Source organism: Oreochromis aureus, linkage group 13 (genome assembly GCF_013358895.1).
Source record: "Oreochromis aureus strain Israel breed Guangdong linkage group 13, ZZ_aureus, whole genome shotgun sequence".
Taxonomy (NCBI): Eukaryota; Metazoa; Chordata; class Actinopteri; order Cichliformes; family Cichlidae; genus Oreochromis; species Oreochromis aureus.
The window spans coordinates 29,927,164-29,944,848 of NC_052954.1; the positions used below are offsets into that span (position 1 = coordinate 29,927,164).

Below are 17,685 nucleotides of genomic sequence, written 5' to 3' on the forward strand. Positions count from 1 at the left end.
CCAAAGTAGAATTATAATTCTGGCTCATGATGTTTGAAAAACTGTAAATAATAATAATAATAATAATAATTTTTGTAGAGAACAAAAAAATTCAGTTATGAAAATATTGATAAATTACTGATTTGTGCATGAAATGTTTATAAGCATGGTTTAGACAACAGATTTGTGTGCAATGGTCCAATCAAAGCTCAGACCTCAACTCGACTAAAATGCAGTAGCAGGATTTTAAGACTGAGGTTTGCTGGTATTATTTAATTAAAAGCAATCTACTGAAACTAGCACTGTAAAGAAGAGTGGGCCAGAATTCCTCCACAATGATGTGGGCGACTAAAAAAATCGCACAGAAAACTAATACTTTAACTTAATGCTCCTAAAGGTGGTTTTACAAGTGCATTCTTTTTCACATTATTATATATCTGTCGGCATTTGTTAGATTTATCAGTTAATTTCAGCAGGAGAAATGGTTTCCTTGTAAGGTGACTGGATTCTTGCAGGACCCCTGTAAGGCTGGTTCAGGTCAAACTCTGTTCTTTGTCAACATACTTACTAAAAAAATCTCAGCTATGGGCGTCAATATTTTAGTAGACAGATGGCGAAGCCAAACACCTGCTGAGCGTTATTTAAAGTGATTGTGTCGGAGTAACTTTAATGTGCAATGTTTTAATTATTTATTTATTTGTTTTAGCAAAGACGGGAAGCACTATCTAACCACATGCTCTCATCAGTTTTTACAGCTCCGCGGGCTTTTCTCTTTTACCCAAGTAGGCTGAAGTTAACTACTGTTAAACATGATAAACTGATGGTTTACCCAAACATCTGGCATTATTTTTTTAAGTGATTCTTTAGAGTGACTTTTGTCCACAAACTGACATTATTTCTTTTCTAAACATGCTGCGTCCTGTTTTGGTGGTGTTGTTGGTTTAAGTTAGCTCATGGTACATATGATATAAGTCATATGTACCATGACTTATATCATAAGTCATGGTACATATGAGAGTGCCCTGCATAGTTCCAAAGGTATTTCAAAGTAGGCCTAAGCATGCTAAAAGATAATGGAAATGATTAAAAGTTTTTATCAAGTTAAAACTTTAGTTGCACCTCACCTTCACAAAAAGGCTCAGATATATTTTAGTTTGAATTTGCTTTATTAGGAATTGCTTGAAACTGATGGTAAGGGTTGCTGACACCTGTGATAGAAGGGTTGGTCATCCATACACCTGACAAGTGTTTTACAAATATACTCTGTGTTAATGTCTTCTATGGGTATATTTTTATTACAAGGCAGCAAGTGTTTGTGTTGTTTTAGCAAACACCATCTTATAGTTCCTTTTTTTGTTTAGTTGTGATTAGCTTGTGTTAGACTACACAAAAGGAAATATCTGCAGCTTGTTTTTCATCATCAGTGTTCCACACGACGTTTGATGGAGTTAGCTTGATAGAACGATAGTTTGTCCAATAATCAGCAAGTTATGTTTTTGAAAGTGCCTGCCCTTTTTCAAACTGTTTCCAAGCAGGATTTCTGTAACCAGCCATCTGGTGTGTCAGACACAAAGAAGGAAGCATTTGGTTACACTTGTACATGTCCCAAAATTGCGTACACAAAACATTATAAATGAATGAATCTGAATTTAACTGGGTAAAACAGGCAATTTACTGTGTGTTCCTGGTAAAAACATGTCACCTTTTCAACCATCTCTTACATATAAATATTTCTACAAGACGCGAATGGCTTTCTAGCTTCGAGTGCTTCTGCTACAGAAATTATTTTTGTCAGAAAATATACATTTTTCAACATATTTTGTTTCTCATTGAGCCTGAAGACAGTGAAGGCAGCAGTTTCTGTTCAACCTACTCTCCGCGCTCCCTGTGCACAATGAGCCACTGCTGAGGTTTTCTTAACACATTGTTGAGTAGTTTCTGTGGTTGGAGCAAAGGAAGTGGACCATAATGTAGTGCCGCTGATGCACCGCGAAGTCTATTAACTCATTCACCATAAAGTGCCTGCCTGACTCGAGACATCCATCAACCCTTTCTGGCAAGTGCGGGGAGAAAAGTCAAATCACGGAGACTGTATGAAGCTGACTTCAGGGCCGAAAGATCACACGCACTCTTTGTGAAACTAATTCCATATGGTTGAGTTTTAATGTCAGAAGTTTCTTTGTTGGTTTTTAAAGGTCACCGAAGCAAATTACTGAGAACCGTTGATTCAGTAATGAGGTGAACTTGAATCGTCACACTCGCTGCATTTGTTACTTCCATACCCTAAACACGCTCACACACAGATGGAAACACTGTATGCATGTACCACACACACTCACATAGCCCCAGGTGTTGAACATGTTGAATTTTGCTGCTATTTTAGTCTTTGAACATGATGGTCGCAGCTGTCGGTGGGCCCTCTGGACACATGCACACATAGGCACACACGCATAAGGTCTCAGTCCCAAAGCAAGCACTGATCATCTGAGAGAATTCTATTAATTCCCAAGCATGTATTTGCCCCTAGTTTGTGATCCAAGTTTGAAAAATGATTAAAATATTTGCAAAATGAGCGCTGTACTCTTTTTGTCTTCATTTTCTTTATTGTTTCACAGGCAGGGGAAATTACAGGGATGTGGTGGTAAAAGGTATCGATTCACAGATTCATGAACTGGACTTATGAAAGCAAGCAAAAGGAAGAGAAAAACAGTGACAACAAGACACTCTGATATCAAGTCTACTGATTTATTTCCATTTTCAGAGTAATTTGTTTTTCTCAATGGATTTACTAGATCTATTATATTAGCGGGATAATATCATTGGATATGAGTTTGCAGAAATGAGATTACACAAAAAAATCAGCTAAATATTAGTTTATCAGATCTCAAGACAAAACAGGATAAAATGCTTTCTGAAGAAACTGAAATAATGCCTTTCCAACCCATTAATTGATGACCGGACCTTTTAAAGAACATACAGTGTGTACAACAGCTCAACAAGAGGACATAGTAGGTGGGCGTGGGGATTTGTTTACTAGCTAAAATAGCGTCAGAGTACATGATACAAAAACTGTGCCTCATTCAACTGAGGGTTCTCTACAAAAATACATCTAATAACAGCTTTTTTTTTTTTCTTCTTTTCCAATGTACACAGTTTATCACAATAATACAGAAAACCTACGTTCATAGTGAACATATGGTTTCATACCCCGTGTGGTGCACGGCTACAAGGAGAGGACACGTTGCTGTGTGAGTGCCATCACACTAGCTATGATTCTCATGTTTTCTTGCACACACTGCTGCAAGAAGAAGAATTAGTTTTGAGGTTTGCTACTGTTCGTAAGCTGCATGTATGTCACCGCAGGCACCTATAGTGTCACTGCAGCGACATGTCTAACCTACCAAAGGTGAGGAGGCAGCATTTACTTAATGATGAGCTCTGGGAAAAACAGCAGAGCAGGCAAGGCAGGCAAAGACTGTTCCTATTAAGCTATGTGTGTGTGCATGTGTGCGTGCGTTCAAGTTTCTGGGATCAATAAAACCAATATATTTTACAGAGCTTGTCTTAAGATTTTAGTGAGAATGAGGATGCCAATCTGCCCACAAAAACTGCTTCCTGTCGTTGAATTTTAATGCATATTTTTATTTGTTTTTATTTTGTTTGTCATAGCCGCCTGCACCAGAATAATCCATATTCGCTGAGATGGATAGGTGCTGCCAGTGATGCCCCAAAGCAATCGCAGCCAGATGTTCAGCTTCAGAGGAGCGAGAGAAAAACAATGTGTAAGTAGGTGTGGGCGTTTCTCTGCTCTTCCTTCCTCGTTACTCCTGCCATTCACGCCTCTGAAAGTCTGAGTGTCACGCAGTCGGGAGCGGCTCTTCGGATTTACGAAGAAGCGGCGCATTTTGTTATCTGAGACAAATTTCTTCTGCACTTCAGCCGAGATCATTTAAATGAGATAGATTTAAACAAAGAATAAGGGTAGAGCTATGCCTTTTCCGTATGTACTGTGTCGTATCCCTCTGCTTTAAAGGAAAAATCCACCCTGAGGCGTTGTTCAGATAGAAAAAGAAAGAACACTTTGAACATCCTGCGTTTGAGTGAAATGATGTGACTGCGCTTGGGTTATTTTGTCACACACCACAGAGTGGAAAATCACCTGTCAAAGTGCAACAAGCAACCAGTGAGTGACAACAGAGGGGTGAGAGTGTTAATTTAAAAAAATGGTTATTTTTTGATTACCTGTCAGTCAAATCCTCACATCTTCCTACGTTTTATCGCGGCTCTGTCTCACGGGGAAAACCCCTATTGGAGTCAACTGTATCCTGCGGCGTGCTGAATCACTCACTGTGTGCGTTTAGGCCTAAATGGGTGAGTGACTAAATGCAAAGTTAACCACCTCTTCGGGATGTTTGTAGTTCAGCTGCAGTGGAGTGAGACGGGAGAAAATCAACAGTCTAAAACGTCAAGCGTAAAGGTCAGACGCTGGAGCCAGTTCATCAGAAACAAAGAGCAAAGGCTTATTTCTGAACTTAACATTTTGTTCTGACGTTCAGCCGTCACGGCCTGAAGACACACTGCAGTACAGACTCTCACAACTTATAGACTATATAGTATATAAAAGATGGACGTAGTTTCGTGGTCTAAAAAGGGAAACATGTTGGATTTTCTTAAACCAGGTACTGTTATATTGAAGTAAAAACGACCCTAATGCTCACCTGATTTATGACCTCTGTAAACACTTTCCTGATTATTTTATTATCTCAATAGCTAGTTTCAAGCCTTACTGAATACAACATGGCGTTCTTTTAGTAACTTATGGTTGCATTTAGAGCCAAACAGTTCATAAACCAGGATATGTTTCAAGGGCAGAGGTGGGCAATTTATTTTTCCAAGGGGCCACAAGAGAAGCTGGGTCTGCTGGAGGGGTGCACCAATAGGCTTGTAAAGACATAAAATGAATATTGAAAAGAATTGAGTTCAACTTATTGGTGCGGCTTTCCACTGTGTCTCATGTGGCCCCATGGGAAAATGAATAGCCCACCCCTGATTTAGCCAGTGCCAGAATATAAATAATAAAAGCGTGACAAGGGGTATTTTACAATCATACATGCATAGGACACAGAGAAATTGAGCTATAGTTGCAAAGTGCAGAAATATCTGTCTTTGATGGCGTGTTGTGAAAAACAGGAAAGTAATTTTTCCTACGTGCAGCAGTGGATTAATGAACTCGCTGCACAGAATTACAGTTGGGGTCACAGAGAGAGCGCAGAATGTGCTCAACGCATTTCCATTTGTTTTACAATTTTTGAGTGAGATCATGCTTTCAGTTACAAAATTGTAGGATTTAATGTAGCCGAGGGAGAGCACAGTTGCTACCTTATAATAGATATACAAAGTGTTGCCATGTGAGCATGTATTTCTCAGTATGAAGTCTTGGCAATGGCCAAAAACACTTTAGTCAATGTTTCAAGATTTAACAAAGCATTATGTGAAATCATTGTGGGTTTGTCCATCTATTATTTACTATCAATGGCTTTTGCTGTAATGGCAGCATTAGCAGTCCTATATTCACTCAGATAATACAAAATAATCATTAACATTTTACATTTTACTGTAAGTTGTGTTACTCTTATCCACTGATTTTTCAGCTATTCGCACCTCCCCCTTTTTTTGAATTCAGTACTGTAAGTTATAGAATAATACAACCTAAAACAAAGACTATATTTTTGATAAATTTATAAATTTATTTATAAACAAATAAATAAACTGAATCACTTTATTGTTAAGTAGGATTTAGGACATGGCTTTTCTGTAATTTCAGATGTCAATATAAACTCTGGACAAATCCATCTGCAAGGTTGCTGTTAAGTGTTTCTTGTGTTTCTTTCCCACACGACTGGGTCAAACTTGTCTGATGCTTGGTTCCGAGATACCTGTTGTTAAGCTTTGATTGGCGTACGTACAGACTGCTCTGCGACCTGCAGTTATCCCTAACACTCATCTCTAAATACAGGGAAACCATAACTTCTGCTTCAGCATCTTTCTCTGCTGCTTTAAAATCTCTTTGAGCCAAGGTTTTCAAAGGGTGACCCACAGGCCAGTGGCAGTCCTTGGTGACATTATGTAACAACAAGGAATTCTAGATAATAACAAATCAGCTTAGAATTACCATCAGGAAATCTGCTCATCCTTGAGCAAACACAGATGTGTTTGCAGCGTCATATGCTGGCTCCCTAAATTGGCACTTTTAAAACCTCTCTCAAAGAAGGTTTTTTTTTTCTCTTTGCACTTCCTGAAAATCATTATTCACCTGTTTTATTGCTGTACTGGACAGTAAAATGAAAACATAATTTTGAAAGATAGGAGAAAAAAAGACAATTTTGTTACAGAGAGTCTCTTAAGAGACCCTTTTTTGGCTCATGCTGCATTCACATCATGTGGGACCCTGAAAATTTCCTGTTATTCTGACTGGATAGTGTTCACATTATCTCGGCCTACTTATGCTTTCACGCCCTGAACATATTATCTGTCTATTACTATGCCAGTCTTGTAGTACTCTACCATTTTAGCATATATTAACTCTGCTGGACCCACAATGGGCAAATTTACTGTTAAAGCAGACCAAAGAGATATCATCTTTTTTAATTCCATACATTTTCTTCCTTGTCTTACTCTGATTCCTACATTATCCACAGTGCCATGTGACTGTAGATGGTACAGTGCAAGATTTGAGTATGTTATGTTAGCATTGGATCCTTTAGCTTCAAGCCTACAGCTTTAGGCAGCGATGAGGAATGAGCTACATGTGCCTGCTGCTAAGCTCAGTTCTTTCCAAACTCCACACCCCCACATTTTATTCAGTTTCAAACTTAATCCCAGCCAGTTGACTCAAGGGCAACTCCCCAAGACCTGTAAACAGTGTTTGATGTGTAGAATTGGTGGAATTCTCCTTTAATTTTGCACTTTATTTAGCTCCAAGTTAAAGAGGATTTGCTGCCATTAGTTCTGTCTGGAATATCTGTGATTTTTCAAGTTTGTTTCATTATGGTGTGGACGTGTTGTTCCTGTCTGTTAAATGGATGCTTATACAGTACTACCCAGGGTCCTTTGAACAGTGAATCACACAGAGCTACTCCAGTACAGTTTAAGAATAAAAACATGTAGGTTTCCACTAAGTGAATGTGGCAACAGACTCATATTTTGTTAGTGAAATCTAACCAGAAAATACTCTTTCGTATTTGTTAAATGATGAAGCTTTCTAATTATGCAAAACAGCAAAATAGCAAAAAATAGTGTGTTTAATGTTTTTAGAACCTTGGGAAACACTAAAATTGGGTTTCTTTGTAACTCATTCTGGGAAAAACAACTTCCTGTCCTTTGCGAGTCTTGAATGTCATCAGCTCTTGAAACAAACAAATGAAAATTAAAAAAAATTCCCACACATCTACGATGGCAGACTGAAGAAATCTGAGCATACGAGGGTGAATTCATCCTTTAAAGTTACAAAATTTTCTAACGTGCCTCACGAGCAAATCGCCAGCTTAAAATGCAAAACAGCAGCTCTGACTGATTTCTGCTGAGGGAAACGAGCCCAGCTGTGTATCCCTACCACGATCCCGCTGGCTGCACACCTGAGGCTCATTTCAAGTGCGATTGCAGTTGATGAAGATAATTAGCCATCTTTATTTTTTTCAGACGTGTGAATCAGTGCTTGAGTGTTTGGACGGGGTGATGAGGTTTTCCAGTGGATTTGGCTTTAAGAAAGATCAGTTTTGTGTTTTTACGCAAGTGTTCCTGAAATTCCTCGCATTTCAGCTACAGTAAAAGTATGCAAGCGATGACACCCAAAGCTGTTTACACCCACCTGACAAGTAATTGTTTGTATCAAAAATGTGAACATGTACCACTCTTAATTCTTTTTTTTTCTCTTTTTCAGAACAATAACTGCAAGGGCAAAACTGCTGGGTGTGGAGTGGGGTACAGAGATAGGTGGTGGCTCTGCATAGGGTGAAATGCTGCTGCTAAGGGATATGGACCAGGGGCATCCAGGAGAGGGATGGGAGAAGATGCATAGAAAGTGGGAGTAAGAGCGGGAGGAGGAGGTAGTGGTGGTGGAGGTGGCGGCGGAGGGATGGGAGATAAATGTGGGGAGAAAGAGGGAATAAGATGAGGGTAGGAAGGAACGGGGAGGTGCGGTGCAGGTGGGAGGAGGGAAAGGTGATGTTGGATGATGGTGTGATGGAAGGAGATAGAGGAAGAGGAGGACGACGAAAGGGATGGCTGGAGGAGGAGAGGAGGATGGAGGTGGACGCACGATGGAGGGAGGCGATGAGGAAAGCGGGGCATCTTCTCTGGGAAGAGATGTTCAAAATCTATCTCCCTCTCCTTACTTCTCTCCTCCCTTTCCTTCTCCTTCCTCCTCACCCACTCCTTCTCCCACTCTTCATGCCTCTCCTTCAACTTTTTCCTCTCCATCTGTTTCTCCTCCTCCTTCTTTCTCTCCTTCTCCACACCTCTTTCATCCTCCATCTGCTCCCTCACGGGTGCAACATCTTCATTCACAGCATTAACACAGTGATTACAATCAGTGACATGATTACCGTTAAAATCGTCACACTGACCACCGTCAATATCATCGGCGCCACCTCCGACACTTTGCTGAATCCCTACGCAGCTTTTGTAATCAATCACTGAATCAGAGAGGCTGTTTTTGTGTCGAATGTGGCACTGCGATTTGGCTTTCTCCTCCTCGCTATGGTCACTTTTGTTATTTTTGTGGCTGTAATCGCAGTTATGACTAAATGCGTCATTGGCTTTGGAGTCATTAGACTCTATTTCATTCACTGTGTGCTTGTTTTTACATTGACAGTGGTCAGTGTGTGTGTTATTAATGCTACAATCTTCAGAAAGGCCATCCACAGGTGTGTCTGCAGTTTTCTCACTGGCTTTTTTAGCCACGTGACCATGACAAAGACTTTTGTCTTTCTCAAAAGTAGCACTAGAGATGGCAGAACTGTCACGCTTATTTTGCATGGTGCCCTTTTCATCATCCTGACTGTGGTCATTGGGTTTGTTATTGGTATGACAGTCACTAAAAGGTTTCTCCGGTGAACACTTCACCTTTTCTTCGCCTCCAGAGGGACCAACGTTAAACTGGCTGTAGTCATTAGCGTCGGCATTACTGAATTTGCTGTCATCAGAGCTGCAGTAGTTATCGAGTTTGTCAGCGGTGTTACCCTCCCTGGTATTTGAACACAGAGAGTGTTTTGTCCTGCAGAGCAAATGGCAGTCAACAGTTTTGTCCTCTGAATTGTTGCAGGTGTCTTTGCTATTGAGTTCAAGCACCTCGTTACCATCCTGAATGCAACAGGCCTCGCCTTCGTTTAAATCCGAAGTCATATCAATGCGAGCTCCGTCTTGCCTTAAAACACTGGCGACTCTCCTCGCCTGTCTCCTTCCCCTTTTCCGTTTCTTCCTCGGCGTTGTCCCAGCCTCCGGCAATCCGCTCTTCCTCTTGCTGGCTGTTGCTGCTCTCTTCGACATCACTTCCTCTGAAAGCGCATCGGCAGGGAGGGTCATGTCTACGCAGGCCGGCCTCAATCTGGGCTCTGTTTCTGTCTGTTGTGCAGAGCAGCATGGGGTCGGGCTTGACACAAGATTGCTGTGTCCTGCAGGTATTGTTTGTCTTTGACTGCACGCTGTTTCTCTAAAAGGAGGAGGGACAAGGCTAATCGTTGGTTTGCATGCTGTTTCTCTGTGAGGTTTAGGAACAAGACAAATTTCTGGCTGGCATGCTGTGTCACAACAGGAAAAAGGAACACAGCTAATCGCTGGGTTACACACGTTTTCTTCAGCTTTCGGAGCAGCGCTTATCTCTCCCTTACTCAGATTCCTTTGCTCCTCATCTCCCTGCCCGTCCTCCTTCCCTGCTTGTGTATTTTTGTGTATCACCCACGTCTCTCTGTCATTCTGAGCAGGGTCGGGTGTAATTGCAGGACAGCATGGCATCTCTATAACAGACCCAGGGACGAGGCTAATCACTGAGTTACATGCTGCATCCCTGCAGAGGAGCTTTCTGAGCCCCTGGCCCCACCCGGAGGCTGATTGCTGAGATTGATGCTGGCTGGCCTCCCTTTTCACCTGCAGACACAGCTGGTTACACCGATTACACCGATTCACAGGAAGATTACTTAATAGCTCCCCTCTCTTCTCGTCATTTCTACCTGCCCTCTCTTGCTCCGTCTGATCTCGTCTTATCCTTCTCTCTTCTCCCCTCATCCTCTTTTTTATCCCTCCCACCAGCCGATGTGCTGCAAGATTACTTAATAGCTCTTTTTCTCTCTTCTCCTCTTTTACGGTGCCCTCTCTTTGCAGCCTGTCTTCTCCTTTTCCTTCAAACATCTGATTCACACAAAGACTGCTTATTATCCTTCTTCCCCTTTCTGACTCTTTTCTGTCTGTTTCCTCTCCTCTTTTCTTTCTCCCCCTCTTTCTCATTCCTCTCCTTACCCCACCCCTCCTCCTCCTCCTCCTCCTCCCTGATTTTTGAAGGCCTAGCGTCGGAGCATGGTGGCCTTCTGCAGAAATGGGAACAAATTTTAAAGCGCTTTCATCATGGCAGCTGGAGCGATCCGGAACTGCGTCGCTACCGCTACAATGGGCTACAAGTTCCATAGGATTTCCTGCCTGTCCTCCTTCATCCTCTTCTTCCCTTTCATCTATCTTCACCTCCTTTCCTCCCTTCATATCTTCCTGCCTCTGTTGGCAGTCAGGTTGTTTGATCACAGATGGCTTTATTCTCTCGCTCCCTTCCTCCAGCCCTCCTTTCTTTTTTTCACCCCCTTCCTTGGCCCTGTTATGCGCTCTGAAGTCATAAAGTAGAGGATTGACACTGTAGGAAATGGAGGGCGAAGTTTTGGTGTAGCTGACCATCTCCGTTGGCCACAGAAGAATCCTGCTACCATCTCGGCTCAGGACACGACAAAACGGCTCTTTGGGACGACTTGGAGGCAAAGAAGCCGACTCTTTTGAGGGAGAGGAGTTTGACTTGGGAGATTGGGGATTGGGGAGAGGAGTTTGATTGGGCTGTGCTTGAGCTGATGTGGTGTCAACACATGAAATTGATTTTTTAGGCTCATTTGTTACAGGACAAGCCAGATCTTTTACTTCTTGGGGTTGGGTTAAATCTGTCTGATTTTCCACAGCATCACGGATTTCAACTTTGCTGCTTCCGCATTCTGAATCTGTGCTTACACTTTCAGAAATTTTTCCTGAAATGCCACTGTTTAAATAAAAATGAGCTCTAGTCCCACTTTCACTGCCGACTTGGGCTCCAGTCCCATCGTCCTTACATAAGGAGAGCTGGGCTCCATTCCCATTGATAATTGAGTCCTCTACTCTGATCACATTGCGATTACATAAAGAAACCTGGGCTCCAGTCCCAGAGAGTCCCACAGTTCTTTTCTCAGTAGACATAATGGCTCCAGCCTCAACGGGTCGAGTTTCAGTTTTACTCTCCTCACTGCACTGGTTTCCAGTATTCCAGTGATTTACACCAACAGCAACCATGTCTGCGGATGATTTGACCTGCTGATCAGTGACTTTCTCCCCCAGATTTGTTTTCCTGTCATGCACCGCCGCACCTTCTTGCTTCCCTGACAAGCCAGAGCCCTGCCCTGCTTGGATAAATACGGCAGCTGATTGGTGTAAGAGGACACAGCTCCTTTTGGGCAGCGAGAAAGAGACAGGGCGGACTCTGCTCAGAATGGACTGGACATCAGAGGCTCTGCATACTTCCCTGCTGCTGTTGATGCTGACATTGGTGGTATTAGTAATGGAGGGGGTGGTGGAGGTCTTGCTGATGCTGGTCACTGTGGTTTTGTTGAAAATGGAGCCATTATGGGTGGCGCCAGAGGCTGTTGTTGGGATGTTATTGGGAGTAATGGGATGGCTTAAATAATCATGAGCCCAAGGGATCTTGTTAAAGTGGCTGTTTTCTGTAGAGTTGTTGGTATCACTGCTTGTCAGGGTGGTGCTGATGCTGGGTGTAATGGTTGGCAGTTGACTGTAATCCAGATGGGTCTTGTCGAGCACGCAGGAGTCAGAAGCAGCAGTAGTTGTGGTGCTGTTGGCGTCTGTTTGCTCATAGGTCCACCGTGTGTTGCTCAGGAGTGTGGTTTCCAGAGCAGGGTCCAGAGGAAGGAAGGGCTTTATCCGGGAGATCTGAGAATCTAGATGGAGAGGGGAACAGAAAGGATTATAGCAGCTGACACTGGTTACATTTACATGTAGAACATAACAGGATTATGTGTCAAACCCAACTATAAAGAAAAGAGTAGGAAGGGATACAGAATACCCTTCCTACAAAGAATACCATTCATTTTTAAGGCTTCCTATACAGTAATCTCCTTAGGCTTTTTTGAGCATTTTGGCGCCGCACCATTACTCTTTTGTTGCTTTCAGCACGTCTAAATATGATTTATGGATGTAGGATGGACTTAGGAAAAAATAAGCACAGATTTGAATGTGTCTCACTTAGAAATGGCAAAAAATAAGACTTGTGTAATATGTGTAATATCCATCTTTGTCCAACCATTATGGGGCTTACCGTACTGTCAGACATTTATCTGTCTATACGTCAGTTTGGTGAGAGATTTAGAGAAATTGTTTCTTGAGTGAAGGTTTTAAGATGAATCATAACTTTAAAAGTGATCTATAATGTGCTACATCAGAAACCTTGTTTGTAAAGTGTTTGAATTTTAGAAGGGGAATTATGAGTCTTCCTACTCTAAAAGTGAAAATGAATTTAGGACTTCAACTCCACTTAAATTCAACCTTTCTTGAACTTTTGCACTGATTTCAACTTTAAAATGAGAAGAGAAAACGTATTGAACACATTGCTGGTGCATTTTCAGAAAAGACAAGGTTATGCTTGATTGTTTCTTTGAAACCAAAAGGGAATATTGTTAAAAAGATTCCAGATTGTTCTTTTTTATTGTTTTTTGTAAATGCACCTGTCTTGGACACAACTGTTTAGGTGAACTGAAAGAAGATGGCATCACTTTTAGATTTATAACGCATTGAGAATGGATCACAAATTTAACTTCCACCTTATTCTTAGAATTATATATTGAGAAACAAGCCTTTATGTATACTTTAGTATACAATTGTAGTCAGAGGTTTACATATGCTCATCATGTGCATGAATGTCATATTAATTTTGAGCAGCATCATTTGTGATGGTCAGAGTTTGGATGGATTTTCCGTATATATTCAAACTCAAACATATATGATAAGGGCTGATGGTAAAGCTGTTTCTCCAATTAATCGAAAGGAGGCAGCTGCTTCAGGTATGGCTGAATGGAAATAGACCCTGGGGCAAAACCGAGACACAGTGGATGGCGCATGTTATCAGTTTGGGAATACCTGGCCTCCTTGAAAAGAGCTGGAGGCGCTGGATGGGGAGGAATGCTGCAGAGCTCTGACTCGACTACAGCAGTGAAAGGAGGGACGATCTTGATGATTTTAATCTTTTAGACATTTTCTTGTTATACGTTTAAGATTCTTTGGGAAGATGCTGACTTTTGATCTTGTTGAGTTGTCCTGTGTTATTCTCACAGGTATTTCTAATCTACTGACACATTCGCATACACTGTGAATGTGGTGGACAAAATACTGTAATCTCAAGTACAGTATAATAACAATAATAATAATTTATCTCAAGCACAGTTTTCTTCCTCTTAACTAAAGGAGAAGTAAAGTAAAAAGTAGTAAAAACTAAGTAAAAACTCTATAATAGTAAGCAACTTGACCCAGAAGCATCCTTTAGTTATGCTGCTATAGGGAGGTTGCTGGGGATTTCCCATGATGCACTGAGTACTTCTTCTCCAGGCCATGCTACTACAGCATGTCATTAACTCTTGTATTTTTCTTTCCCAGAGTTTGACTGATGTTTTTGTTGTTCATGGACTCTCTATGAGGAGCTACAATCTTTTCTGTCCTCTATATCCTCATGGCTGCACCTCCCCTCTCTCTACCTCAGGCTTCTTCCTGTTACAAAGAAGTTCCTTCTCCCCACCTTCACCAAATGCTTGTTCATATCATCTGGGATCCTCTGATCATTGATAATTTGAGTTTTTACCTTACAAAATAAGCCACCTTGGGACAAGTATTCTTGGTGCTATATCAGTAAAACTGGCGCTATATGTGTGAAATTAAATTCAGTTGGAAAAGTGTTTTTGTAAAAAATACTAAATCTTAAGTTGTGATAGTTATGTACCTTCCACCTGTGTTGCTTCCTGTTTCTTTCATTATTCTGTTCTGCTACAGTGTTTCCACTATCTCAGGTCCAGCAGGTAGACTAATTAAGGATTACCTTGCCCCTGCTTAAAGGAAGCTGGGAGAAGGGGCTCACTGTCTCCCAGACCAAGTAGCTCTCCAGCATCCCTGCTTCTTTGCTTATTTTCTGGTTCAGGACTCATTGTGTGGCTTGCCCAGACTCTTTTAATACTCTTGTTTCTTTTTTGCAAAACTTCCAGACATTTACTTCCCGTTTTTTCCTGGTAAACTGAAGTTCAGGTGTTGTTCCACTGGGAACAACAACTTTGTAATGTGTTTAGGTGAGCGTTTTTATTTTTCATCGTAACTATGATAGTCAAGCCACTTCCTTGCAGAGGACTGTAAAAGCAGAGATATAAGCGCTATGTAAATGCCACCATTTATGCCCAAGCTCCTTAACACACAACTAAAATAGCCCAGAGTCCGCCAGAGCAAAATATAAACTATAAAATGCTTCTGTGGTGCGACACAACTCATGTGATATGATTTATTCTGGAGTCTTAAGCCATTCCATTTGCACAAAGGTCAGCACTGCTGAGATGGTTTGGAGTTGGTCAGCAGCAAGAAATTGTGTGTCAAGGTTCATCAATGTTGAACACAGGGCAAAATGTCTGTGTTGATTTATTACAGGAACTCCAATGATAGCTTAATTTTCCCTAATATTCACTGCAACTACAGAGCCCCTAGCATCATTTTATCCAGTGTCTAACCAACCAGATTAGATTCTTGTTATGTTGTACTCCACTTCTTCCCTCAAACCACACCCTCTCATATGTGTGCATTTCAGGTCTTACACATCGATGTCAGAGCTTTCACTTCTTTTCCAGAGTCTGCTCTCAACAGAGATATTTCAGCGATTCTGCAGCAGACCACACGCTATTGAATCCCTCAATATCAAGAGTGATATCCTCATCACCCAAACCAAACACATACTCATAAAGTATTTAAGAAGCCTAGTACATGCCTTTTTAAGTGGATAAAAGCTCTTACTTGTTCCCAGTGTGGTGCTGCTTGGATGAATATTGCTGCCGTTCTGCACAATCTCTGGTCTGGACTGATCGGCTGAGTCGACTGCCACGGTCGTGGACCGGAACATGGGACCAGAACCTGGAGCACTGAGGAGAGGAGGATACAAAGATCAAAATGTTAAAAGACCACAAGAACAGGATGCAGCAATAGATCAGAGAATGAAATAAACAGAATAAAAAGAAGAGACGAGAGAAGAGTGCAAAGACAAAAAGAAAGAAAAGTAGAAAGAAAGAAAGAAAATGGGAAACAAAGACAAAAAGATCAAAGTAATCAGAGAAAAATGACAAATGAAAAGATAAGGAAATCAGAATGAGGGAGATAAAAGGAGATGGAGAGGAAAAGGTTAGAAGAAAGAAAATGCAAGGAAAAGAAAATGAGGAGACAAGAAGAATCAAATGATGAAGAAGAAGAGATGTGAGGAGAAAATGAAGTGGAAACAAAGAGGAGAGGAAGCAAGGAGATAGGAGGGACAGATTAAAAAAAATAAAGGCAAAGAGGACAAGAGAAATAAAGATGGGAAACTGAAAGGGAAAAAAATGAAGAGTGGAGGAAACAAGAAGATGAGCATTGAGGAGGGCAAGAGGAGAGTAGAGCTGAAATCCAGCTGAAAATCAATTTGGCCACGCTTCTCTTCTCTCTCCTTTTGTGCCAGGAGCCAAACTGCATTGTTGCAAATCTGAAAATGGCTATGACAGCCGATACTGATACATGTACAGTGAGTGGGTTCAGCCGTGCAGCGTGATTGGTCAGAAACACTTCATAGCCACTCTGAAAATACCCGTTAAGCACAACAAAATGCATTTTATTGCATTGTGACCAAAGAGATTCTCAGTGATCTCTTTTTTCTTCTTTACTTGCAAGACTGAGAGACAAACATAGGTCAGTCCAGGAACACATGAAGAAAACTCTCATGCATGGAGTCAAAAGTTGGATGTTAGATCGTGTCTTCAGAGAGTATTTTAAGGCAGAGATCAATGTTCACTTTACGTGGGCGTGCTCGGATTGTGACTTGCAGCTTTGAGCTCAAATTTTGCATTCGTGTGCAATCGTATACATTTTGAGAAATCAATTTTTTGTGCTTGGTAGCTCGCCAGATGAACCTTTCTCATCACACGCTTTGAGCAAGAAGCAGCCAAATCTGCATCATCTGTTTCTGGACCTCTCTGTTTGTTTATCATTATTCTTACAGGATTTTTTTTTTTTTAAGACAAACAGCACGTGAGCACAACACTGTTTGGCAGCCCACTTGAGAGTCCCAGATGTCGGAGCTTCCCACCGGCACATGAACAAACAGACTGATATGTAGATTTTTCAGCAACATTAACACGCAGCTGTAAAGCAGCTCTGACAGACATAAACATGGCGGGGTGTTCCCCGTAATGGATAAGCCAGCTCACGCAAGTTCATCATTCCTACCGTCTGATGATCGTAACTCACTGCAGCTACATGAAAAGGACAGGACCGATTTAGTAAAAGTCATTCCTCTTCAGTCGGGCGTGAGAAAGTACCCACCTCCAATATTTTGTGAGCTTCTGTTGTGATAATTGTGGTAATTTTGAGGCATATTTTCCACTCATTTTGAGTCTTATCTGCTGTTTTCAACCCCTTTTTAGCTATAGTAGATATTTGTTATCATTTTGTGCGCTCACAAATTTGGAAGAATACATAAAGTTCAAATTAAAGCCTTAATTTGTTGGTCAACTATTTGTTCAATATTTTGATTACATGCTCATATGGGGCTTTATTACAGCAAATATTAGGTTATTTTTACTACTCTGACAACTAGACTGTAAACATATTGGAACAAACATAATAACTGAACATGCATATTATTTTACGTAACACCCATGATTTGCTTCTGCAGACCCAGAACTTATCCAACACACTCACTCTGGATGTTACAATAGTACTAGACAAATGCAACTACAAAGACACAACTGAAATAAGTACAGTAAAATTATCCTGAATGGGTACTGCACATCTGTAAAATACTTCAAGTTAATTTAAATATAATCAGTTACACCAACTTAAAAAGGTCGAAAATTTCAGAGAAAATGATTGAACTAGGATTTTCTAAAGTATAAGTTTTCATACAGTTTTATCCAATTATGTTACTATTTGTCACCATGCTCTTCAATCTGAAGCCACCCGTGGGTAACTAATGTTCAGGTCCTTAAGTTTTGTGGCGTACTGTATTTGGGTCTCACAGGGTTGCCTAAACACATAATTTTAATCAGATGAGTGTATTCATACTAACAAGCGCAGCCACATAAAGTACTCTACAAGTTCTTGAAATATCAAAAGTTTGAATGTGTTCTCACGAGGGTCACCACATGG

The 17,685-nt window shown here is 41.1% G+C and overlaps 1 protein-coding gene across 1 annotated transcript in view; it reads right to left on the reverse strand.

Annotated features, from left to right (window-relative positions):
• Nucleotides 1-2,581: 2,581 nt before the first annotated feature.
• The window catches only part of LOC116309924, an 83,278-nt gene continuing 68,174 nt past the window's right edge, over nucleotides 2,582-17,685 (reverse strand). Inside the window, exons 4-5 of the mRNA XM_039621384.1 lie at nucleotides 15,310-15,434; nucleotides 2,582-12,212 (exon numbers count right to left, since the gene is read on the reverse strand). Of these exons, the coding sequence (XP_039477318.1) occupies nucleotides 7,915-12,212; nucleotides 15,310-15,434 (4,423 nt within the window). The 3' untranslated portion in view covers nucleotides 2,582-7,914. The remainder of the gene's footprint in view (nucleotides 12,213-15,309; nucleotides 15,435-17,685) is intronic.